The 26,760-nt window shown below is 43.5% G+C and overlaps 1 protein-coding gene across 1 annotated transcript in view; it reads right to left on the bottom strand.

Annotated features, from left to right (window-relative positions):
• The window catches only part of LOC126412692 (brachyurin-like), a 344,847-nt gene that overhangs the window by 10,594 nt on the left and 307,493 nt on the right, over positions 1 to 26,760 (bottom strand). The window contains exons 4-6 of the mRNA XM_050082403.1: positions 9,295 to 9,367; positions 5,548 to 5,698; positions 597 to 763 (exon numbers count right to left, since the gene is read on the bottom strand). Coding sequence (XP_049938360.1) covers positions 597 to 763; positions 5,548 to 5,698; positions 9,295 to 9,367 — 391 coding nt within the window. The remainder of the gene's footprint in view (positions 1 to 596; positions 764 to 5,547; positions 5,699 to 9,294; positions 9,368 to 26,760) is intronic.

Here is a 26,760-nt window from a genome sequence, read left to right on the forward strand (position 1 = left end):
GACCATCCAGATCGCCCGACATGAATTCCGTCGAATCTTTATGAGACTTAATCGAAAGATCAGTTGTTGCACAGCATCCTGTACCGGAAACACTTTCGCATTTAGGGACACCTATAGAGGCAGCATGGCTCAATATTCTTGCAGGCGACTTCTAACGACTTGCTGAGTCCATACCATGTCGAGCAGCTGCACTATGCCAGGCAAGAGGAGGTCCGACACTTTATCACGAGGTACCCCATGAATTTTCCTACCTCAGTGTCTTTTGTTGCATGAGATTGCTGTAGAACTGCAGAACATTGTAAGTGAAAACACATAGCAATAATTTGTGTTCTAATTAACTGCAAAATTAATTTTGTCTAAATGGATTGTAACAGGTAAGTCGATGGACAGTGTCCACTAAGAAAATGGTTAATCATTCAGTTTTACTAGGCAGAGACTCTCGCTGCAATAGGTCCGTAGTTTTAGGTTATACTGTAGAGTTAAAACTGCGGACCTCTTGCAGCAACTGTCTATGCTATACATTGTAGTCGTATAGCGTTGACCGACGTGCGTCTGAACTGGAGCGCAACGGCACCTGTCACTGTGGGAGTGCTCACCGTTGAAGGTGACGGCGCTGGGCAGCTGTACGAGGGCGATGTCGTTGGAGGGCGGGCTAGCGATGTATCTGTTATGCACGATCTTGGTCGTGCTCGAGAGCACCACCTGCTGGGCCTCCTCCTGGCGCACGTACAGAGCGCCCAGGTGAATCTCGAACAGCGTGCCCCTGCAACACAACACAGAGAGCTTGTCAACAAGCACAGTACGCCAGAGGCGGATTAAGCGTGGCGGCCGCTATAAAATCGGTTGTTCATTCAGTCATTCGTTCGTCATATTCTGTAGATCCCATAAAGGGCAACAGGCATGTACACTAAAAAAGACAGAAAAAACAGAGAGTCTTAATCAATGCGGTGTATTATCATTAAACCATCACTATACTCTACAGTACAACAAGCTTTCGAATACCAGGGCGCTGATTATCCTGTTAGTGTATTATCCGTGCACAGTTCGGCGATTGTTGAAAAACTGAAAACGAATCCTGAAGTATCTATAAGGGGCAGTCAAATGGAAACTGAACACCCGCCACAATAGGACCGTGGAATGATTCCATTCAAAAGTGATCACCGCTCGTATTGAGACATTTATCCCACAGGGAAACGCCACGATCAGTTCGTGTTGCAGCCGGCCGGTGTGACCGAGCGGTTCTAGGCGCTTCAGTCTGGAACCGCGCGACCGCTACGGTCGCAGGTTCGAATCTTGCCTTGGGCATGGTTGTGTGTGATGTCCTTAGGTTACTTAGGTTTAATTAGTTCTAAGTTCTAGGGGGCTGATGGCCTCAGATGTTAAGTCCCATAGTGCTCAGAGCCATTTGAACCAGTTCCTGTTTCGCAGAATGCAGCTAGCCGCTGAAGGATCCAGAACCTCATGCATTTTTGCACTTCCTCATCCGTCTGAAATTCAAGTCCACGCATGCCTTACTTCAGTTCACCAAAGATGTGAAAATCCGACGGCGAAAGATCCAGTTTGTAGGGAAGATGTTGCAGTGTTTCTCAATCTAATTGCTGAAGCGTAGCCTTCGTCCAATTCGCAATGTGGAGGCGGGCGTTATCATGCAACAGGCTGATCCCATACGACATCATTCGAGGGCAAACGGCAAAGCCAACAGTGGAAACATCCCACATCTCCCCTGCCAAAGAAATCCAAATCTGTTCACAAAAGTTCTGGTAAGGTCATGATGACTTCGTCTTTCGATTGCAGTTACCCTCCGCTCGTCGAGTTCCTCGAGCGTCGAACCACAATCAATGCGCTACGAAGACACTTTGCAGAAACTGCAACGTGCCATAAAGTCAAAACTCCCAGGAATGCCGTCGGACAGAATCATCTTGTTGCATGTCAACGGCCGCCTCCACACTGCCACATGAAGACAACGAACGCTTCAGTGATTTGGTTGGGAAACATTACAACATCCTTCGTATTGCCCGGATCTTTCACCGTGTGATTTTCACGTCTTTTGCTAGCTGAAGAAAGACATGCGTGGAATGTGGCATCAGTCGGACGAGGAAGTGCAAGAGTGGTTGCGTTCTACGAAACAGGAATTGATGGTCTCTTCTCCCAGTGGGATAGATGCCTTAATCACTTTTGAATGGAACCACTCCATGATCCTGCTGTGGTGGGTGTTAGACTTTCATTTCACTCCCCCCTTATATATTACTGACTAAACCGTTTCATCGCTCACAGTTCATTGTTCATGATTCACAAGTTCAGTTGCAGGATGCCTATATAACTGCTTGCAGAGGCAGGAAAAATATAATTTTCAACAATTCATGTAATTATCAACCGAATTAAAAAATTTGAAATGTTATCGCAATTTACTCATTAAGAGGTATAATCTTACGTTAAAGATCTAAGACAGTTAGTCAATTGCTACAAACTGCGATTGTGTCGAGGCAGCATAGTTCACTATGCGCAAATTATCACGATTATATTCACCCTGCAGTATAGAATGTGAACACTTAAGTCTTCCAGCAAACTTTAACCACAATTTCAAAGATTTGTGAAACATTTTCTCGCTGACAGCCCCCACAAAATGATGAAAGGAAAGGAGTTTATCCCTTACCATACTTCCCCTGTTCTTGCAGTAAGACTTCAGCATCAGTCATGACGTTTTACTTTATTACTTCTTCACTACTAGCTCTACTCGGAACATGTTTTGCAACCAGTATCCATCTACACCACTGAATATACTCGCAAAATTACATCATTGTACGAATCACAGATCAGTAGATGCGTGAAAAACTAGCTTTTGCTTCAGACGGACGCAAATTACCAAAAGTACACCGATCCAGTGCTTGATAATGGGAGCACTTAATAATTACAAAAAATTTAAACGTAATTTAAAGCCTATTGTAAACTTTTTCTCGCTTATAGTCTTGATGTAAAATATTTAACACAGTAATCAAACGTTTGAAGCTGTTTCATACAAGACTTCAATTCTTTAAAGAAACTGGGGTTTACTGGTACTGTTATAATCAGAACAAATATTTGCGTTTAGGATACATCACCAGTAGCTCACGTCCACACCCGATTCTTTAAAGAATCGAACTCGCATGTGTAAAATAGCATTAATACAGCTGTTTTAAGAAAAGCTAGTTCTTCACATCTCTCAATACTTACGTCACCAGTCTCCTGAACTCTTTTGAATTATGCGTTTTATAATGATATAATATTGCATATACATTCAATGTTATATGTGGATGTTGTCTGCAAAATGTTTGCGAACTGAGTTTGCAGTGAAGAAGTAATGAATAAAATTGTCATCCCTGATGTTGAAGCTCTACTGTGCGTTCAGCGAAAATGTAGTAAGCGATACAGCGTTTTCCTTCTATTCTTTTGTGGCACGTACCAGCGAGAAAAAGTTCCGTAGAGATTTGGAATTATGTGTAAAATACATTGGAAGTCACTAAGTGGTCTCCATCAAATACTGGATGACTGTAGTCAGGGTAATTTGCGCACCTAGAGTTGCCTCAAGACATAAACACAGTTTCTAACTTCAATAGTTGTGATATTCTGTTAAACTTTAAAACAAGATTATACCTCTTAAACATTTAAAATTTCAAAATTCGGTCAGTGATTGTATGGAATACTATCAATCAAATTTTATTGCTCCTGGAAGCTGTTAGTTAGGCTACCTGCAATAAGACCCGTGCGCCGTTTTAGATGTTCAGTATTATAGATTACACATGTGACTCACGCTATACCACTAAATGGGATGCACTCCTGAAATATTTGTTGTTTCCCATTTCGTGTATAGCAGGTGTTCCAAAACCTTTCCCCTGACGGAACACTTTGAGAATCCTGGTACTTTGATGGAGCACCTTGTTTATTTTGAAGGTTAAAAAAAATTAAAAAATGAAAAAAAAACTAGTTTTATTTAGTGATTAGTTCAATTTGAAATCGTAACTAATAATACGGAAATCATAATAAAATTAAAAAGAAATAATTAACATCTTCAAAATGTCGAAAAAACGTCATGTTTTTATTTGTTTTTTTTTTTTTTTTTGCGGAGCACTTATTCACTTCCCGTGGAACACTGGTGTTCCTTGGAATATAACATTTTTGTGAAACCCAGGCGTAGAGCACTCTCTGTAAAACCGAATTGGGATTCCACACGCACTTGGCGACTTGTTTGTTTTCAATTCTTTCAGCTGCTTCTCTACGCCATGGACGCCTATTACTATGTTCTCCATACATGGATCTCCTTCAGGTATGAATTCTTAAACGCGATATTTAAAACTTCCGCTTTCCTTTGCTGTCTTCTATTGCCATACCAGACTGGTAAAGGAGCGAGTGAATAGAAGCCTTCGACTCGCTTAGCGATTTATGTAGGACCAGAATCTTTTCTTGGTTTGTCGGCAAGATCTTTTGCTGTACGCCTTGCGAACCGATCTTTTTACAGAGGCACGAATTCCTAACAACTTTTGCCTGTCGTCATTTGTGCGTTCTTTTTTCAATCGAATGTGCAACAGTTTTCCCAGTATTCTATATTATAGCCATAGGTTATTATTGTTCGTGAACTCCACCGTTTTATATTTATGAACATTTAAAGTTAGTTGCCAATCCTTGCACCATTTAAAAGCTCATCAGCCTCAGACTGGATACTTGTGCAATTTTTTTTCAGGTAGTACTCTAGCACAGATAACTGGATCATCTATAAAAAGTAGGAGGTTACCATCAATATTCTTTACCGGATCGTTAACATACAAGATGAACAGCATGGGTCTCAAGACACTTCCCAGGGACATGTCTGAAGTTACGTCTATGGATGGTTCTCCATCCAAGATAACATGTTGCATCATCCCCATCAATAAATCCTCTATCCGTTTAAATTACGGTTGGTATCCTATGTGATCGTACTTTCGCTTCCTCAATTAAATTAAATAACTCCTGTTTCTCTCCTATTGGTAGCTAAATATTTACTTAATTTCTTCGATATTTTTCAAAGAACATTGTCATCTACATCAGTAAATATAGAGTCCCGATCACAATACTTTATTAGTTACGTGAATCCTTAGACCGAATACTGTTATTTGCCATGTGCCAGTCTTTTGTGGAAAGCAAACTGGGATCTTCCTAGTAATGACCTTCAAGAGGACAAAACAAGAATTACTGAAAACTATGCAAATCTTTTGTACACTGGAAATCATATTGTGAACGTGTGTACAATGTTGCGATGGATTTCTAAATATCTCATGTTTTTTCCTATTCTTGATCATAATTTCTTCCATGTTGGTGCATTAAGTCTGTTTCGTTATGTGTTAATGTTTAGGTACCTTAAGATGGCCTGAAAGACCGAAACTGTTAGTAAAATAAAAGCAATTCACATAGCAACAGTCGGTGTATCTATACATTATGGGTTTCCTTAATAAAAAAAAGAAAATTAAAAAAAAACTACTGGGCCAGTTAGTTGAGAATGGCTGTGGCTGGAAGTAATTGTATAGTGATGATACTCACGGGTCAGCGCAGTGAGCGGCGGTGAGAATCCAGGTGTCACTGATGAGGGAGCCACCGCAGAAAGCCTGTCCTTCAGACACAGTGATGATGAGACCAGCCTGGTACGGGAACTGGCCCAGAGTGGCAACCTCGCCGTTGGTGATGCGTCCAGCTGCACGGAAAAGAAATCCAATCACACACCACACATACAGTGATAACACATGCACATGCTTACAAACTCGTCCTTGGTACGCACTAAAGCTAATGTTTTCTTACAAGGAGAGGCCGATCCTGCGACCCAGCGATTTGACGAACCTCAGCATGTTAGTGGCGGACCACTCGATAGTGGCTCCTGAGGACGTGGCCACGCCACTACTCTTCCAATTACGGTAAAATCAAGGTCAAACGTCGAGGCAAAGGATTCGTTTCGGACCAAACAGATTCGTTATAACAGTCGAAAACACGAAAATTTTATTTTTAAATATCACGCACACAATATAATATTTCCTAGGAAATCAAAGATTTGATGATTGCAGTCCGTTGCAGATTTATTTGGAGAGAAAAGTCCTTTCCCAGGAGGTCGTTGTTGAAGTGGTATAAGTCCCACTTTCGTATCATAGTACTTTTGGGTTCGATTGGTCCTTCTTGAAACTTTTCTACTCTCTAGTAGGAAAATTAAAACTGTCGCGAAACTGATATACATTGTTGCTTAACATATACTTGGTTAGCGTCTAAATTAAACACCAAGGGAGGTGTTTTAATGAATGTAAATCAACTTCGCTTTTCATTGCATATAGAGCAGAAAATTTGTGCGACCAGGAAAATGGTTTCCGTGCAGTGTTCATTTCACTAGTTCTGTAAAGAATACTATCCGATGCCCGTTGACTATGGTTGCTTTTTTAGATAGAGAGAGAGAGAAGGGGCGATAGGGATGGAGAGGGGGGGGGGGAATATTTCAGTGAAAATTGCAGAATACTTCTGATAAATTTTTCGTCGCTTTCCCCAAAAACAACCACATTTAGTGAAGAATAAACCCAGAAAAAAACAAAAATAAAAATATCTGTACCAAGGAAAAAAAACATATTTTCGAAGTTCGTAGGCCTGCGTGTTTATTTTCTACTTTCTTGTCACAATATATTTCTTTTGGGGGTGAATGGTAGGCCTTATTTAGAAATTTTGCGATAGCTTTCGTTCACTTGCCAAAGGTTAAAAACACGTCTACATGGTTATCAATATCTTTTGTCCTCTCTACAGGGTGGTCCATTGATAGTGACCGGGCCAAATATCTCACGAAATAAGCATCAAACGAAAAAACTACAAAGGACGAAACTTGTCTAGCTTGAAGGGGGAAACCAGATGGTGCACATCAGTAGCAGACAAATTGCGCGAGAATCGGGAACCACAAAAACGTCGGTGTTGAGAATGCTACATCAACATCGATTGCACCCGTACCATATTTCTAAGCACCAGGAATTGCATGGCGATGACTTTGAACGTCGTGTAACATGAACCATAGTTTCAGATATATTACAGTTCTAAAACAGAAATGTGTATAAGTTTATAAACATCACAGTGTAACGTTAAATGCCTGTATGTAATGCCTTTTGTGGTTCCGCCCATCGTACTAACACTGTGTAATGTATTTATTTAATCAAGTAATAGAAGTTATTGCTTTGGCAGAAAAATGGAAAGTTGAAAGTAGGCACACATCATAAACTTCTGCTTATTAAAGTTGCTGCATTATTGATCCCTTAGAAGTAACTGCACTGTGCTACAAACACGTCTTCCTACATTTCCTGTTAGACAGTTAGTTGCATGTTCCATAGATCAGTCTCACGGTAACCGTTATCATGTGGAACGTGTCAAGTGCATAAGAAATGCACACACGAATCAAGGTTCTTTTTAAAGCTTAAAATTTTTATTACCTGCCCCATTCCCTTAAATGGCACAAAATGATTATATTATACCTATAGATTTATGTATTCCTATTCAAGAATTCATCTATGGTACAGAGGAAGTTGTCAAGGAGATATGTTTTCAGTTTATTTTTAAAACCATTACTGCTGTCTTTCAGACATTTTATTTCATGTGGTAACTTATCGAAAAGTTTTACAGCAGCATACATTACCCCTTTCTGTGCCAGACAGGTTAAGTAGAGGATAGTGTAAGTCTTTCTTTCTTCTGGTATTATAATCATGAATGTCACTGTTGTTTTCAAACTGGCCCATGTTGTTGAGAACAAATTTTACTACCTAGTAAATTTACTATGAGGCTGTTGTAACAATTCCTTAACTTTTAAACAGATTCCTAAAAGACGTGCGACTACGAGCCGCACACATTATTCTAACCACTCTTTTGAGCAGTGAATACATTTTGCTAAGTTTATGACATCAGAGGGCGGAAGTATGCAAAGTATGTTAGCTTCCTAATGTCTATATCGTCAAAATTAGCAATTATTCTGATTGCCAAAGTTGCTGAATCTAGTCGCTTTAGGAGATCCAAAATATGAATTTTCCAATTAATATTCTCATCTATATGTACACCCAAAAACTTAGTGTGCTCTACCCTGCTTACCGACTTCTGTTGATGTTTTATATCTATTGAAGGAACTGGACTCCTCGCATTGGAAATTTGGATGTACTGTGTTTTTTCAAGGTTCAGAGTAAGCCCATTCGCAGAAAAGCAATCTACAACTTTTCCAAAGACATTATTTGTATCATTCTTTACTGAATTAATAATGATGCTTGTATCATCAGCAGACAGTGTCAGTTTAGTTTCTTGTTTCAGATAAGAAGGGAGGTGATTAACATATATCAAGTACGGAAGGGTACCGATGATCGAATCCTGCGGAACACCTAGTGTAATTTCACCCCAGTTAGATGAAGTGGGAAACTTCCTTAAATCACTTAAACCGTATAAAGAAACATTTTGCTTCTTGTTCTGTAGATATGACTTAAACGATTCATATTAGATTCCATTTATATCACAGAATTGTAATTTCTGTAATATAAAGTCATGGTTAACCCAATCGAACGCTTTGGATAAGTAACAGAAAATACCTATTGGTGACATTTTACTAGTTAAAGACTCTATTATGTTGGCAGTGAAATGGTATATTGCTTTCTCATTGGAACAACATTTTTGAAATCCACACTGTGATTTAATAAATATCTCGTTACTGTTGAGATCGGTAATCACTCTTGAGTATTCTCGACGATTTTTGAAAATGCTTTACGGAAGGATACTGGCCAGTAATTATTTACATCTGTGTGTGTAGATTTCAACATATAGCCCTGTTACTCACAGCTGCTCGAACAGGGCAGTGATGGGGGAAGCTGGAGCGCTTAGCTGACTTGACTGTGCTGCCGCAGCGCAAATGTTGTCCAGGGCTGTACTGAATCACGTTTGTTAACCTTGGATGCGGCTTTGATGTGGGTCTATCTCATTAGTCAGCCCTTCAGTTGTTATGCACGTCAAATAGTGGTTCTATCCCATTTTTCTAATGAAACCACGATTGTCTAATGAGAAGCCAATTTGGATGACGGATCGTCTTTAAAAGATACGCTGGCATCGTACTAGCACCGACCTCAGTTCAAACCGTGGTGCTACTCCCCTGGTTGCTGCATACAGTTTTGTGAAGTGGTATAAGTACATGTCATGGGCTATGAGCAAGTGAACAATCTCGTCTCCATTTCAGAAAGTCTTTCGTCTTCCGCCAGGATCAGGCGCGAGTTTACAATCTAGTGTAACACAGTGTTCTGTACTTACCACCCTTGAGGACTTTGACGGGCACTGAAACATGCTGCCTCATAGGCTTGACGTCACTCCAGTTCACCGCAGCCTGAAAGAGACGAGAAGACGTCGGTTAGTGTTGGCAGTTTGTATGAAAAAGTGCTTTGGTAACAATAAACAGCACAAAATAATATGACAGGGTGAATACAGCTAAGTGATAAACACGTAGGACTATTCTTAATATGTGGATTGGGCCATAAGGAGTGGCCAGATCTAACAATATTCAGACTAGACAACACTAGAAGCAAAATTATCTACGTAAATAAGGATTCGAAACATTCCAGAAGTGTTTATATGAGAACAACTGTATGAACACAACGTTCTTTTCACTGAAGGAGCGAGAGAGTTGATGCAGTGATGAGGCACCAGATCAGCATTAGCGAAGACGGCCTTTCAAATACTCGTCTATTCATACAGATTTAGGCTTTCAATAGCATCCCGAGATGGCTTAAGCCAACTACTAGAATGGTGGCTTTGGAAAGGATTCGGCTGATTTACTTCCTCAACGTGAGCTTGTACTGCCGGCCTCTATGGACGAGCGGTTCTAGGCGCTTCAGTCCGGAACCGCGCTGCTGCTACGGTCGCAGGTTCGAATGCTGCCTCGGGCATGGATGTGTGTGTTGTCCTTAGGTTAGTTAGGTTTAAGTAGTTCTAAGTCTAGGGGACTGATGACCTCAGATGTTAAGTCCCATAGCGCTTAGAGCCATTTGAACCATTTTGAACCAGCTTGTACTCTGTCACCAGCGAGTTCATCGTCGACGGAGAATTAAATCCAAATCTTCCCTGTTTCTTTAACAACATCCGGTTCGTTTTCGACGTACACTATCTGTCTCAAAGTATCTATACAGATTGTAGTGGACATTAATATGGTCTGTGTGCACCCTTCGCCTTTATGAAGGCTCAAACTCTGCATGGCACCCGAATCTTCCTCAAGAGCTGAAACCAGAGAAGGTAGTGAACTTGGACACTGGGATCTGGAGCGAAGTCGACGGCGTAACTCATTTCAAAGGTTTTCCATTGCGTTCGGGTTCGGATTATGGGCAGGCAAGTCGATTTCAGAAATGTTATTGTTCACAAACTATTGACTCGCAGATGCTGCTTTACGAAAGGGACCATTACATCTACATACATATTCCGAAAGCCACCATACGGTGCATGGCGAGGGATACGTTATATCACTACTAATCATTTCCTTTCCAGTTCCACTCGCAAACATAAAGGAGGAAAACGACTGACTACATGCTTCCGTACGAGCCCTAATTTCTCATATCTTCGTGGTTCTTACGCGAAGCGTACTATGGCGGCAATAGGATCATTCTGCAGTCAGCTTCAAATGCCAGTTGTCTAAATTTTCTCAATAGCATTTTTCGAAAAGAACGTCATCTTCCCTCCATGGATCCCCATTCCAGTTCACAAAGCACCTTTGTAATACTTGCGTGCTGATCGCACCTGCCAGAACCAATCTACAAGTAGCACCTCACTACTGAATAGCTTTGATCTCTTCCTTCGATCCGATCTCGTGGGGATCCTAAACACTCCAACGGATCGCCCTAGTGTGCCATACGCGGTCTCCTTTATAGATGAACCACACTCTCCTAAAACTCTCACAATAAACCGTAGGCAACCATTTTCCACTACAATCCATCCATGCTCGTTACATTTCATATCGCTTTGCAACATTACGCCTAGATATTTTATCGACGTGACTATGTCAAGTAGCATATTAATTATGCTGTATTCGAATGTAAGGGATTATTTTTCCTGCTCACCTGCGTTAACCTCAATTTTCGTACATTGAAAGGTAGCTGCCACTCGTAACACCACATAAGATTTTGGTCTAAGTGGTCTTGTATCCTCCTACAGTCACTTCCCGTACATCATCAGGAAACAGCAGGAGATTGCTGCTCACCCTGTCCCTCAGACCATTTACATATACAGAGAATAATGGCAGTCCTACCACACTTCCCTGCGGCACTCCTGACGATACCTTTGCCTCTAATGAACACGCACTGGGTCCTATTACTTAAGAAATCTTCAAGACACTTACATATCTGGAAACCTATTCAGTAATTAGTGAAACTGAACAGTTCAAATTTCTAGGCTTTCAGATAGACAGTAAGCTGTCGTGGAAAGCCTACATTCAGGATCTTGTTCAAAGACTTAATATTGCCATTTTTAGTATTCGAACGGTATTAGAAGTGAGTGATCATTCGACACGAAAATTAGTCTACTTTGCTGACTTTCATTCGCTTATGTCGTATGGTACTATATTTTGGGGTACCTCTTCCCATTCTAAAAGGATATTTTTGGTTCAGAAACGGGCGGTTCGGGCAATAAGTGGTGTGAGTTCACAAACCTCTTGTCGACATCTGTTCACGAGTCTCGGTATTTTGACATTGGCCTCTCAATATGTATATTCCTTATTGTCGTTTCTTGTTACCAATATTAGTTTATTCCCAAGAATAAGCAGCTTTCACTCGGTTAATACTCGGCTGAAATCAAACCTGCATTTGGATCCGACTTCCTTAACTCTTGTGCAAAAAGGTGTGCAGTATAGTGCTGCATCCGTTTTCGATAAGCTACCACTCGAACTTAAAAATCTTAGCAGTAATCCACGCGCTTTCAAATCGAAACTGAAGAGTTTCCTCATGGGTCACCTCTTCTATTCCTTGAAAAATTAAGCTGATTCTTATTGTATTGCTGATAGCGTTTACTTAATCTTATAGACTTAATTTTTTCAGGTTAATGAACATTTATTTTTCATCTGTTATTACTTCTATGTAGTAATTTCATGTACTGACACGTTCCATGACCTTGGAGATTTGCTCTTCAATTTGATCCTACGGAACTTGACGTGTAAATAAAAATAAATAAAATAAAAAATATTGTCACGCTGATACAGTCACCGCCTCCGAATTGCTCCTCTACTGTACGCAGTACACAGTGGCGTAAAATGTCTTCATATCTTCCCGCGTTTAGCGTTTTCTTAACCGAAAGACGACGCTCATACCTAAAACAAAACAAAAAAAAAACACCCCCATACCGTCATTCTGTAACACCATCTCTTCCGTACTTCACAGCTGGCACTACACATGATGGCAGGAAACGTTCTCCAAGGACCCCCAAACTCAAATCCTTCCATCGGATTACCACAGCGAACAGCGTGATTCATCACACCAAATCCCTCGTTTCCAGTCATCCACTATCCAGTGATGACACTCTTTACACCATCTTAGGCATCGCTTACCATTGACTACAGAAATGTGTGGCTTCTGAGGAACTGCTCGACCATTCGTTCTCATTCATTTTCACTCATTGCACACATTTTGCTATCTGGACTACTGGTAGTACATTAGTCCACGAATGATTCCTTCCGCTGATGTCATGTGGTTTTTTGTAACCAATCTCTGCAGTGCTCGACGCTCCCCGTCCATGAGTACCTGAGGCCTACCTAGTCTTAATAAAGCTGTAGTCGTCCCTACGCGTTTTCGCTTCACAATCACGTCGTCAAAAGTCTACTTGGGCAGCTTCACAAAGATCGAAATGTCCCTGATGGAACTTTTTGGGGGGGTAACATCCAGTGACCGGTCCACGTTCGAACCTACTAAGCTCTCTTAACCGACTCAGTGTGCTGTTACTGTTTCTCTACTGGCAACAGAATACTCCCTGCTTCTTTTTACACTTTCTGGTCCGCCTCTCTAGACATCTTGTGCTCAGTTCCGCTGTACGTAGGCGTGTCCGGATAATTTTGATAAGATAGTTTATATAGCACTAAGGACGGATGAATAAGGAGATGTAAAGTAACAGATATTTGCTACTGAGACTTGGTCAAAAGTAGCCGAAACGCACGTGTAAACAAAATACAAAAGTTTTATTTTCGTAGGAGGTAACATTTTGAAGGTACCGTGTTTATACGGTAAAATAGATCTTATAGCAGCTTTCAACTACAGAACTGATTACATGTTTTTGTTTCTTTCCGCTACCGGTTACCACCATTGTGTGAATAATCAGATCGTTGCATTGCATTTACATGGGGACCTACGAATCAGCTGCTGAAATTTTACTGTGCGACGGCATGCCACAGCGAAAAACAATTTTGAGTTCAGAATTATGCGAAATGAAAATAAAACTCAAGAAGAAACGAGAGCTAAAAGCGCAGGATAAATGTGTGGTCCAGTATAATGTCCCCTATTTTCCGTGTAGCCCGAAAAATGCGGTTGATGAAGGAGGAGTAAGAGACGTTTAACTTCTCGCCGACAGTGAGGTCAGTAGAGACGGACCACAGGTTCGAATTATGGGTGGATGGAGAAGGAAAGCGGCCGTGCCCTTTCGAAGAAACAATCCCGGCATTTGCCTTAAGCGATTTAGGGAAATCACAGAAAACCTAAACCAGGACAGCCGGACGCGGGTTTTAACCGTCGTACTCCGAATGCGAGTCCAGAGTGTCAAGCACTGCACTATCCCTCTAGGTAATGCCGTTGATACATTTATGACTTTAGACAGAACCACGAACGTTCCGAGACAGTGGGCGCCAGTGTCATATGGTTACTGAACGACCTGTTCTCACACTAGCAGTGCGTGTTCAAACATGCACTGACAGCACAGAGAGACGCTACAGAGGAAAGGCTTTCATTACTTACGTTGGGCATCAGGCACAACTGGGAAAAGATGACAGTTGAATTGCGATAAGGGTATCAACGACATACATGGCTCTATTCGTAAACTGCTAGTTTTCAGAGATAACTGGGACAGTTCACTGAAGTACTCGCGCCATACATTTTTCTTGTTGTTTTTAACTTGAGTTAATTTTTTTTATTTTTATTTCCATCTATAGTATTTCACAGTTCAAAATTGTTCTCCACACAAGGGCGCCATGTCACTGTAAACATTCAACAGCTGATAACAGCAATACAGCCATCTGATAAAGAAAAACTGTTCGTAACCAATAGTTATCAAAAATCACAAAATATTTGCAAATTGTGTCGTCAACTTACTACGTGGTAGCTGTGTTTCTTATTGAGGTCTTCAGTATGAAGACTGTTTTGATGTAGCTCTTGAATCTCCATCCCTATGTAGCTATACAACCATTTTAAACTGCTTACTGTAGTCTAGCCCCAGACTTTCTCTACAATTTTATTCCCAGCACTTCTCTCCATTACCGAATGGATGATTCGTTGATGTGTCAGGATGTATCCTATCATCCGATCCCCTCTTTTAGACAAATTGTGCTCTAAATTTCTTTTTTCCCCATTTAGATTTAGTATCGTTTTGTTAGTCTTTCGATCTACCCATCTATTCCTCAGCCATCTCCTGTAGCAGCACATTTCAAACGCTTCTAATCATTTGTTGTTTGAACTGCTTATCGTCCACGTTTCATTTCCATGCAGGATTATCCTTCACTCAAAAACCTTAACTCAAATTCTTATTCGACGTTAATAGATCTCTCTTTCTTCAGACCTGTTTTCTTGCTTTTACCAATTTCCACTTTTAGTTCTTTCTATGACGTCCATTACCAGTTATTTTGCTGCCCAAATAGCAAAATTCATCTACTACTTCCAGTGGCTCATGCCCTTATCAAATTCTATCACAATTGCGTAATTTAATCTGCCTGCATTCCACTATTCTCGTCACTTTTGTTGATGTTTATTTTACATCGTCTTTTCAAGACTATCCATTCCATTACCCACCTTGACGGAATTATTATGCAATCGGTAGACCCCAAACAGTTAATTTGTCCCTGGACATTAATTCCCTTTTCCAAATTTTCCTTGGTTTCTTCACAACTTGCCGATGTACAGACTGAATAGCGTGGTAACTGATATTATACATATTATAAAAGAGACTGTAAGTTCTATGTAATTTCGTCACTATTACCCACTCTGAATTTGTAAACTACTATGAAATACTGTGATCATGAAGACGATGTATGTGGTATCGTTCAGAGATCGCGGTACCACAGGAAAGTCTGCAACGTGAATCGATACCACTGATATATACGGGGGCTCGCTACAATTCCCGACAACCAATAGGAGGCACTCCTAAAGACCACGACTTTCCCCCAATAGTGGAGAGCCCTCACACTGTGGTCAACATAGTGTTGAGCATCCAAGAACTCGATCCCAGTTCGAGACCTCAGCTCCAGCAGTCAACAACATCGAGTAAGATAGCGTTTGTGACATTTCAGATTGGGATACACTTTTGTCAAGGTTGATCGTTGTACTTCAGGAGCACAGCTTGTGATAGATTACATCAAGTGATTTTTTGTTAGTCTATCACAATTGTAGATTATTCAGTACTTCTACGGCGAAGAAGTGTGTCACAGTTCAGTAAATCTTTTATGTGATAAAGTGAACTAATACTTCATGTGTTGTAGTGTGATGAGCCTCCTCACAGAACAATCGAAGAACCCGCAGTTGTGGACGGACGATTGTATTTATTTGGTGCAAAGGTTGATAAAGTTTTTGCTTTTGCTAGTATTCCGGCTGATATGGGTTTATTTAACGATTATCATTTTTTATTTGTAGCTCATTGTTGCCATTTTGGGTTATATATTGTCATTTTTTCATTTGGAGGTAGTGAGTGGAGATGTGCACGCTAGAAAATGGAGTGTCAAGTGGATAAATCAGAACATTTCCGACATATTCTTCTATCTGAGTTGAACAGAGGGGTGACAGCAGCGGAAGCAGCTAATAACATTTGCGCCATGTATGGGGATAATGCCACTGGATAGAGCACGGCAAGAAAATGTTTTTCTGGTTTTAAACAGAATCATTTTGACATTAGTGACTTACCACGTCCAGGGAGATCTTCGGGATTTGATAAAGATCTCTTAAATGCATTAATCCACAACAATCCATGTCAGTGTAATCGAGAATTGTCAAATGTGATGAACTTTAATCATTCCAACATCGTCGAACATTTTCATCCAATGGAGAAGATTTAAATCACAAAATCAGAAAAATCAAAGGGTAGACATATTTACACCGAACATTCCTATTCTGTATCATTTCTGGTGGCGAGAAATGGTGTCTTCATGCTAAGTAAAAGAAAGGAATGATGAAAGCCAAACAAAGCAGCAACTCCCTGTACAAAGACGTGCATGCATCCACAAAAGATAATGTTATTCGTCTGGTGGCACTGCAACGGTGTGGTATACTACGAATTGCTTCCACAAGGGGTAATGACATTTATTGTCAACAACTGAGAAGTCTCGCAGACGCAATACAGCAACAACGGCCAGGTAGTCTGCGCAAAGTGAAGCTACTCCACGCTAAGACACGCTCGCAATAAGGTTGACTGACAAAAAACACTATAGAGCAGTTGGTTGGTGGGTCATTTCACATCCACTTTATTCACCTTGCGTCCTCAGATTTTTTCCTTTTCCGCTCTCTAACGAAAAACGCTCAAGGAACTTCCTTCCCGGATGAAAATGCGCTCCGAAAGTGGTTCGACGAATTCTTCGTCTCAGAACATCGTGAATTCTACGGTCACGTAATCGAAAAGTTAACCCAGCGTTGGAAGACTGTTGCAGGTAGTGAAGGAGAAATACACTACTGGTCATTACAATTGCTACACCAAGAAGAAATGCAGATGATAAACGGGTATTCATTGGACAAATATATTATACTAAAGTGACATGCGATTACATTTTCACGCAAATTGGGTGCATAGATCCTGAGAAATCAGTACACAGAACAACCACCTCTGGCCGTAATAACGGCATTCATACGCCTGGGCATTGAGTCAAACAGAGCTTGGATGGCGTGTACAGGTACAGCTGCCCATGCAGCTTCAACGCGATACCACAGTTAATCAAGAGAAGTGACTGGCGTATTGTGACGAGCCAGTTGCCGGGCCACCATTGATCAGACATTTTCAATTGGTGAGAGATCTGGAGAATGTGCTGGCCAGGGCAGCAGTCGAACGTTTTCTGTATCCAGAAAGGCCCGTACAGGACCTGCAACATGCGGTCGTGCATTATCCTGCTGAAATGTAGGGTTTCGCAGGGATCGAACGAAGGGCAGAGCCACGGGTCGTAACAGATCTGAAATGTAACGTCCGCTGTTCAAAGTTCCGTTAATGCGAACAAGAGGTGACCAATGGCACCCCATACCATCACGCCCGGTGATACGCCAGTATGGCGATGACGAATACACGCTTCCAATGTGCGTTCACCACGATGTCGCCAAACACGGATACGACCATCATGATGCTGTAAACAGAACCTGGATTCTTCCGAAAGATGACGTTTTACCATTCGTGCACCCAGGTTTGTCGTTGAGTACACCATCGCAGGCGTTCCTGCCTGTGATGCAGCGTCAAGGGTAACCGCAGCCATGGTCTCCGAGCTGATAGCCCATACTGCTGTAAACGTCGTCGATCTGTTCGTGCAGATGGTTGTTGTCTTGCAAACGTCCCCATCTGTTGGCTTAGGGATCGAGACGTGGGTGCACCATCCGTTACAGCCATGCGGATAACATGTCTGTCTTCTCGACTACTAGTGATATGAGGCCGTTGGGATCCAGCAAGGCGTTCCGTATTACCCTCCTGAACCCACCGAATCCATATTCTGCTAACAGTCATTGGATCTCGATCAACGCGAGCAGCAATGTCGCGATACGATAAAGCGCAGCCGTGATAGGCTACAATCCGACCTTTATCAAAGTCGGAAACGTGATGGTACGCATTTCTCCTCCTTACAAGAGGCATCACAACAACGTTTCACCAGGCAACTGCTGTTTGTGTTTGAGAAATCGGTTGGAAACTTTCCTCATGTCAGCACGTCGTAGGTGTCGCTACCGGCACTAGCCTTGTGTGAATTCTCTGAAAGCTAATCATTTGCATATCACAGCATCTTCTTCCTGTCGGTTAAATTTCGCGTCTGTAGCACGTCATCAACGTGGTGTAGAAATCTTAATGGCCTGTAGTGTATGATTGACGACTACAGTTTCTGTTATGTGTATCTGTTTTGTTTGTTAGACTTACGGAGAAACGCTACGCACTAACCCAATAGTTTCGTCTGGTCACAACAGTGTGGAGAACCGAAGTCGTCCAGACATGCGAATATTTGGCGAAAAAGAGTCTGGCGTCTCACCACGCGAGGACAGCGTAACAAACGGCAGCAGCATCGCATGGCTAGTGCTGAAGTTGAGCAAATTGAGACAGAGTCTCTCACCTGAGCTGCGATGACTGTGGCGGCCAGGACCAGGAGGTGCAGGCTGAGAGTCGTCATGGCGATGGCGTGTGTCTGCCCCACCGGGCAGCCCTATATATATCCCACACCAATGCACGCCTCGTGGGACCCATCACTTAAACCTCGCCCTTCAGCTGATGATGTCAGCAGTCAAAGATATGAAGGCTGCAAATGAGGAACGCGTCGCGTTTCTTCACAGCGATAAGCAGTCTATCAACGAACGAACAGGTGGATCACTTCTCGAGTGGTACATTGCTATCTCCAGATATCCCCCCCGCCCACCTTCTTGACTAATCTCTGTCAAGCACGTGAAGTTCACCAGAACTCCAGACGAACAAAGAGATGATCATCGATTGTGCATTTGATTGCACAAGCTATCTTTAAAAAAAAAAAAAAAAAAAAAAATGTTATCAAATCATTTCACAATAGCAACAATAACAAATGTGCTGGAATCAATTAACACTGGTTTTGAAAATTACTTTCGTTGTCCTCAATCTCGTCACAATTTTTCACAAATCTCATATTTCAAAGATTTAAGTAATTGAAGAACAAATTTTAAAATTAAATTTCAGTCAAGGTCTATATTTTTATTAGTATTTAATTTTTTAGACTTAGACCAAAACTACTAGAAACATTTGTCTTAGTAATATTATGAATACTCTGTTACATATAATTTTCAAACATTCTCGTTTTTTTTATTTTCTCGCAGAACCTTCGTCTTTCCTGTCCCTCTTCAGCATCCAGTAACAGTCGACCATCGTACTATCATTCCAGTTCCTTATAACTGAATAAAATGTGGGTTCTTGGTGAAACATTGTATACTGTATTAACTAAATGAAACACTTTTTAGCCTCTTTCACAAATTTTATTATTAGTGTACGACCTAGATTTCGTGTAAAAAGCCCATTTTTTAGTGCATAACTGACTCCAAAGACGATAACTAAGCAAAGATAAACATATCAACTCTCTAAACTATCGATTTTTGACTTAACTGTAAAAATTATCTCTGCTGACAGTTTTGACAAAATTATACATAGATTTACAAAATTCATTAGGGCAGCATTTACAATAACTGTGACTAAGCATGTGTTGAGGTAGAGATATGCTCTGAAATGGAATTGATGTGAATGTATGCACCAAGATGTTTCTTCTGTGTAGAGGTTGTAATATTGTCTAAAAGTGGTGAATAATTGAACTAAGTTTGTTCATTCAGCTATACATGTGGTGATATACTCCTCTGTTTCTTAATTTCCAAAACTTCTGACTGAGAGAGCTTTGCATCCTTTCCCTCTATGTGCAGGATTTCGGTATCTATGATGCATCTTTGACCTCCCATTATACAATGTTTGACAAAGAATGAATCTGGCTTCCTTCGTCTTCAACATCTGTTGTGCTCTCTGATCCTAAGCCTAGTGCAGATTGACTACCACATCTGACAGATACTGATAAAATTTGTGAAACTAGGCTAAAAACGTGCTTCGTTTATTTAACACTATCGTTCCATCTTCCCAGGTATCTCTTCTCCTTTTAATGTCCTGGAGGAAGTGTTCTCCTTGGTTTTCACTACAATGCCCAAGATTTTCAGAGAATTAGTTAGTATATGAGTGTAGGGAGTGGATTTTTACACTGATGTTACAGCACAAATTCTTGAAATTTTCCAAAGTGGTTTTGACAGTGTTGTTATACGTGAGATTTAAAACTTTCCCGGCATAAAGATTATTCCATAAAAGTAGGGCGAACTGCCAAATGTCTGCAACTTGGTTGCCACGATTTTTCAGGTGAATATTGACAGGAAAGGCACTGAGCTCACATATTTAAGACCCACCTGCCTTGCGCAACTCTAAGTCGTCTTTAATAGATCCCAATAAAGCCGAGATTTTAGATGTCTTCTTATTATTCTGTCTCTTTTGGCTGAAATATATCCAGTATATGGCAAATAAGCAGTCGCTTTGAAGGCCCCATCCTCTTGTTTGTCTTGTCGTTTGTATGTCAGCAGTGCTCCCTGTATTTGCTGGGACGAATATCCATTCTTTTGGAACACAGTTTTCAGGTGGTCCAGTTCCGTTTGCAGATTATTGTCATCCGATATGGTATGAGCTCGGTGGATTAAAGTCTTTAGAACGCCAATCGTTTGCGCCGGTACGTGGCAATTAGTAGATTGCTTTCGAAATATCGAATACCCAAGTGTGCCACCTCTCTTCCGTCGCGCCAAGACATGTAAAAACGGCAAGCAACCATTTTTCTTCGTCTCCATAGTAAATTTTATGGTTTCATGTACGGAATTCAGATTTTGCAGAATCTCTCGGAGACTGTTCAAACCATGAAGTCAAACTATAAAAGTGTCATCAAGGTACCGCCAAAATACTGTTGGTTTTAGAGTAGCTGAGGCTGGTGCTCGCTCCTCAATGTCTTCCATAAAAAGATTGGCCACCAGGGGGGACAAGGGGCTCCCCATGATGACACCGTCAAATTATTCAAAAACCTCGTTGTTAAATAAAAAGTACGTCGAGGAGAGACTGTGTTCGAACAAAAGTGTAATGTCAGCCCCAAACCTACTACCGATGAGAAGTAGTGAGCCCACCAGAGGTACAGTTTTACAAAGCGAAGCTACATCGAAACTGACCAAGTCGTTGCTTTCGAGCATAAATGACTGAAGTCTGCTGATAAAATCACTATAACTTCTCATATTAACTGAACACTTGTCTACAAAGTATTTCAGTAAAGACGCGAAGTATTTGGCCAAATCGAAGGTAGCTGCTCCAATTTTGCGTACTACAGGACCTAAAGGCACGCCTTCTTTGTGGACCTTGGACAGTCGATACAGCCTAGGTGGAACTGAGCTGTTTCGTCTGTCTCTTAACAACCCCCTGTGGTAGAGAACTGTTAGATAGAAATTCTACTGTTTTTCGCATCACTCGATTGGTAGGACCCTTATTGAGTTTGCGATACGTTGAGCTCCTCAATAAAACATCGCTCTTCTGCCGTGCGAAGATAATCGATCTACTATCGATGATGCCAATTTCACCACGAAGGGCGCGCGACGCAGCGCACAGATTATGGAACATGTTTTATGCTCAAGAATTATAACGTTATTGGAAAATGAACAGCTAGTCTATAAAAATCAACATGGATTCCGCAAACAAAGATCCTGCGAAACTCGGCTCGCTCTGTTCGTCCATGAGATTCACAGTTCAGGTTGATGCCGTGTTCCTTGATTTCACTAAGACATTTGACACCGTCCCGCATTGGCGTTTAATGAAAAATTACGAGCTTACGGAGTATCAGAACAGACCTGCGATTGCGTTCAAGACTTTCTTACAGATAGGACTCAACATGTCGCTCTTAATGGAACTAAATCGACAGATGTAAAGGTAATATCCGGAGTGTGATACGACCGTTGCTGTTTACAATGTATATAAGTGATCTAGTAGAAAGCGTCGGATGCTCCGTAAGGCTATTTGCTGATGATGCAGTTGTTTATACCGAAGTAGAAACGCCAGAAGATAGTAAGAATTTGCAGAACGATCTGAAGACAATTGATGAATAGTGCAGACTCTGGCAGTTGACCCAGAACGTAAATAAATGTAACATATTGCGCATACATAGGAAAAGATATCCACTACTGTACAGCTACACTATTGATGACAAACGGCTGGAGGCAGCGTCTGCCGTAAAAATATCTAGGCGTAACTATCCAGCGCGACCTTAAATGGAATGATCATATACCACAGATAGTGGGAAAAGCAGACACCAGACTCAGATTCATCGGAAGAATCTTAAAGAAATGTAACTCATCCACGAAAGAAGTGGCTTTTAGGGCGCTTGTTAGCCAGATTCTTGAGTATTGATCATCTATCTGGAATCGCTTTTAGGTAGGACTGATAGAGGAGATAGAGAAGATCCAACGAAGAGCGGTGCGTTTCGTCACGGCATCGTTTAGTTGGCGAGAGAGCGTTACGGAGATGCTAAACAGACTCGACTGGCAGACGTTACAAGAGAGGCGTTGTGCATCACGGAGAAATTTACTACTGAACTTTCGGGACAGCACTTTTCAGGAGGAGTCAGACAACATATTATTTCCCCCCATATACACTCCTGGAAATGGAAAAAAGAACACATTGACACCGGTGCGTCAGACCCACCATACTTGCTCCGGACACTGCGAGAGGGCTGTACAAGCAATGATCACACGCACGGCACAGCGGACACACCAGGAACCGCGGTGTTGGCCGTCGAATGGCGCTAGCTGCGCAGCATTTGTGCACCGCCGCCGTCAGTGTGAGCCAGTTTGCCGTGGCATACGGAGCTCCATCGCAGTCTTTAACACTGGTAGCATGCCGCGACAGCGTGGACGTGAACCGTATGTGCAGTTGACGGACTTTGAGCGAGGGCGTATAGTGGGCATGCGGGAGGCCGGGTGGACGTACCGCCGAATTGCTCAACACGTGGGGCGTGAGGTCTCCACAGTACATCGATGTTGTCGCCAGTGGTCGGCGGAAGGTGCACGTGCCCGTCGACCTGGGACCGGACCGCAGCGACGCACGGATGCACGCCAAGACCGTAGGATCCTACGCAGTGCCGTAGGGGATCGCACCGCCACTTCCCAGCAAATTAGGGACACTGTTGCTCCTGGGGTATCGGCGAGGACCATTCGCAACCGTCTCCATGAAGCTGGGCTACGGTCCCACACACCGTTAGGCCGTCTTCCGCTCACGCCCCAACATCGTGCAGCCCGCCTCCAGTGGTGTCGCGACAGGCGTGAATGGAGGGACGAATGGAGACGTGTCGTCTTCAGCGATGAGAGTCGCTTCTGCCTTGGTGCCAATGATGGTCGTATGCGTGTTTGGCGCCGTGCAGGTGAGCGCCACAATCAGGACTGCATACGACCGAGGCACACAGGGCCAACACCCGGCATCATGGTGTGGGGAGCGATCTCCTACACTGGCCGTACACCACTGGTGATCGTCGAGGGGACACTGAATAGTGCACGGTACATCCAAACCGTCATCGAACCCATCGTTCTACCATTCCTAGACCGGCAAGGGAACTTGCTGTTCCAACAGGACAATGCACGTCCGCATGTATCCCGTGCCACCCAACGTGCTCTAGAAGGTGTAAGTCAACTACCCTGGCCAGCAAGATCTCCGGATGTGTCCCCCATTGAGCATGTTTGGGACTGGATGAAGCGTCGTCTCACGCGGTCTGCACGTCCAGCACGAACGCTGGTCCAACTGAGGCGCCAAGTGGAAATGGCATGGCAAGCCGTTCCACAGGACTACATCCAGCATCTCTACGATCGTCTCCATGGGAGAATAGCAGCCTGCATTGCTGCGAAAGGTGGATATACACTGTACTAGTGCCGACATTGTGCATGCTCTGTTGCCTGTGTCTATGTGCCTGTGGTTCTGTCAGTGTGATCATGTGATGTATCTGACCCCAGGAATGTGTCAATAAAGTTTCCCCTTCCTGAGACAATGAATTCACGGTGTTCTTATTTCAATTTCCAGGAGTGTACATCTCACGTATTGACCACGAGGAGAAAATTCGAGAAATTAGAGGCAATACAGAGGCTCACCGACAATCATTCTTCCCACGCACTATTCGCGAGTGGAACAGGACTGGAGAGATCAGATAGTGATACCGCCGTGGCTTGCGGAGTATGACATAGATGTAGATTTTTGTATGCCGCCTGGAAGGCGGCGCTTGGGTCTGCTCCTGATATCTGAAGGAAGCGAGTAGGAGCAGGTGAGGTAAAGCAATTCGGTACTGCAAATACAGTTAAAGTACCTTTACTATTGAATAAACATATACAAACCTATTACATAACTGTAGGTGATGAGCACATAGGTGCTTTCTCTGCCTCGTGATGACTGGGTGTTGTGTGCTGTCCTTAGGTTAGTTAGGTTTAAGTAGTTCTAAGTTCTAGGGGACTGATGACCATAGATGTTAAGTCCCATAGTGCTCAGAGCCATTTGAACCAAGCACATAGGTGCGGCGTCGTAGACCCGTAGTAACCGGTACACAGTCTCAATAGCAAACTAAGCTAAAGCGAAGTTTCTCGGCCGTCTGCTCTTGATGTACTGGGCTGAAAGTAGAGCGGCTCTCGTAGAGCTCTACAGCGCTGGCTATTAAGGAAAATTCAAGTTAATTCTTCGGGTGAAAGCCCAATTTCAAAAAATTTTCTTTACATAATAAAATAGAGACTGTAAAGACAAGCCTTTACACAGTACACCAGAAAAACGTGTTAAGAAAACTTGAAGAATCTTGTCGGCTTATTGTGTACATAGTTCCGCATAGTCAGCGCGTACACGGATCTAGAGGGTTGGATACCTCCTTCGAAAGCGTCAGATTGCAAAGCCTGGGCTACTCTCAGGGTGGAGTCTCCGTCTTCGAAGATTGTGTGTGTCTGTCTGTCTGTCTGCCCGCTGCTGTCGCTGTTCGTTCGTCCGTCCGTCCGTCCGCCTGCCTGCTGGCTGTCCATCGTCATCGTCGTAACCGCTGCCGCCGCCGACGCCGCCTGCTGCACGTCCGTCTGTCCGTCGCCGTTCGTCTGCAATGATTACTCCCACCTCCACTGTCATCTACACCTCCCCCTCCCCCTCTCCCACAGTCACTTCCTGGAGTGCCGCCTCTGGCCTCCCTCCTTCCACCTCCCCTTCCCTTCCCCCACTTACCCACCCCCCTATCTCCTCCCCTGCTGTATACCCACACCTCTACACCCTTCCTCCAGCCTCCACACCCTCAACAGCTCCCACTACTACCCCCGCCTCACGTACGCCTCTGTTGCCGCCTCTGCTGCCGCCCCTCAGGTGGTTGGCTTCCTCTCTCTCACCGACCCCGTCGCTTCGTCTTCTGCATCTCCCGCACGCATCACGTCGCGCCGAGCCACCATCGCCACCACTGAACCAGCTGCTTCTCCCGGTGCCTCCACTATGCCACAGGGATCTGCCACCCGCCACCTCCCTCTCCTCCCCGTCCCTCTCCCCTCCTCCCAGCCTCCAGTCTCCAAAAAACCCCAAAAGCGCGTCCTTACCGACTCTGCTCCCGCCACTTCCCACAAAAAATCAACACCACCTCCCACTCCCCCTGCCGTCACCATGGACACCACCCCTCCTCCTGCCACCCCTACCTTGGCCCCCCCCTCCACACCTTTGTCCTGTCAACTCCCGATCCTAAGTTCCTCGACGCTCGTACCCTCACCAAGGAAATACGAAAGTACTTACCTGGTGCTCCCATCTCCCAACTCATTCCCCGCAGGGACTCAGTCCTTATCAAGTCCCCGTCCCCATCCTTTCACACAGACCTCCTGCGAAAACTCCCACGAGTTATGTTTGGCCCCCACGCCTCTCTGACACCCTTCCTTTCCGCTTCCACTCCTCGTCAGCCCCAGCCTCCCCGTCGCCCCCCACCTACACCGCTGTGATCACCAAGCTCAGCCCGGTGATCACAGAGGATGAAGTGTTGGTAGAACTGAACTCCCACCCGGACTTGGAAATCCGCTCTGCCCGCCGAATCCACAATGCCTCTGGTCCCACCTACCTCATGCGGGTATTCTCAGACTCCGCCCCATCCATAGACCATCTCCTCACCCAGGGTGCCCTGATATACCACCGTCGCCACCCTGTTGAATCCTCCAAATCCCCTCCCCAATCCTACTGTTGCCAGCGGTGCCTGATGTACAGTGACCACCTGACTCCCAACTGCAAAAACCCCCCCACCTGTCCCCATTGCAAGGCCTCCCACTTTCTCAAGAACTGCCCCAACCTCGCTGCTCCTCCTTCCTGTAATACATGCAATGGCCCCCATCCCACATACTCCCACAAGTGTAAAGCTAAACCCCCTCCAGCCACCCCTGAACTTACAGTCCCAGTTCGTCCCGTCGATCCTCCTGTCCATCCTAACAATTCCCTCCGTCCACCCCCCACGGCCGAGGACATAATCCGGTTCATTACCGTTGTACTCCAAAACATTCACCCTTTTCAGCGCCCGCACACCTTCCAACAAATATCCCTTGCTGCTCGCTCTGTTTTCCACCTGAACACCTTCGCCACTTACTCCCACAACCAAGCCCACTTCACCTTCACCCGCCTCGACACCCTAGTTTAAGTCTCTTCCCTTCCCTCTCTTCCCTCCTCCTTCCCGTCATGGCGCGGCACGAGTCTCGCATCCTCTTCCAGAACATTCGCTCCTTCCGCTCCAACAAATACCTCCTCATGCACACCCTCTCCCACCACCAGGTCGACACCTTC

Source organism: Schistocerca serialis, chromosome 7 (assembly GCF_023864345.2).
Source record: "Schistocerca serialis cubense isolate TAMUIC-IGC-003099 chromosome 7, iqSchSeri2.2, whole genome shotgun sequence".
Classification (NCBI taxonomy): Eukaryota; Metazoa; Arthropoda; class Insecta; order Orthoptera; family Acrididae; genus Schistocerca; species Schistocerca serialis.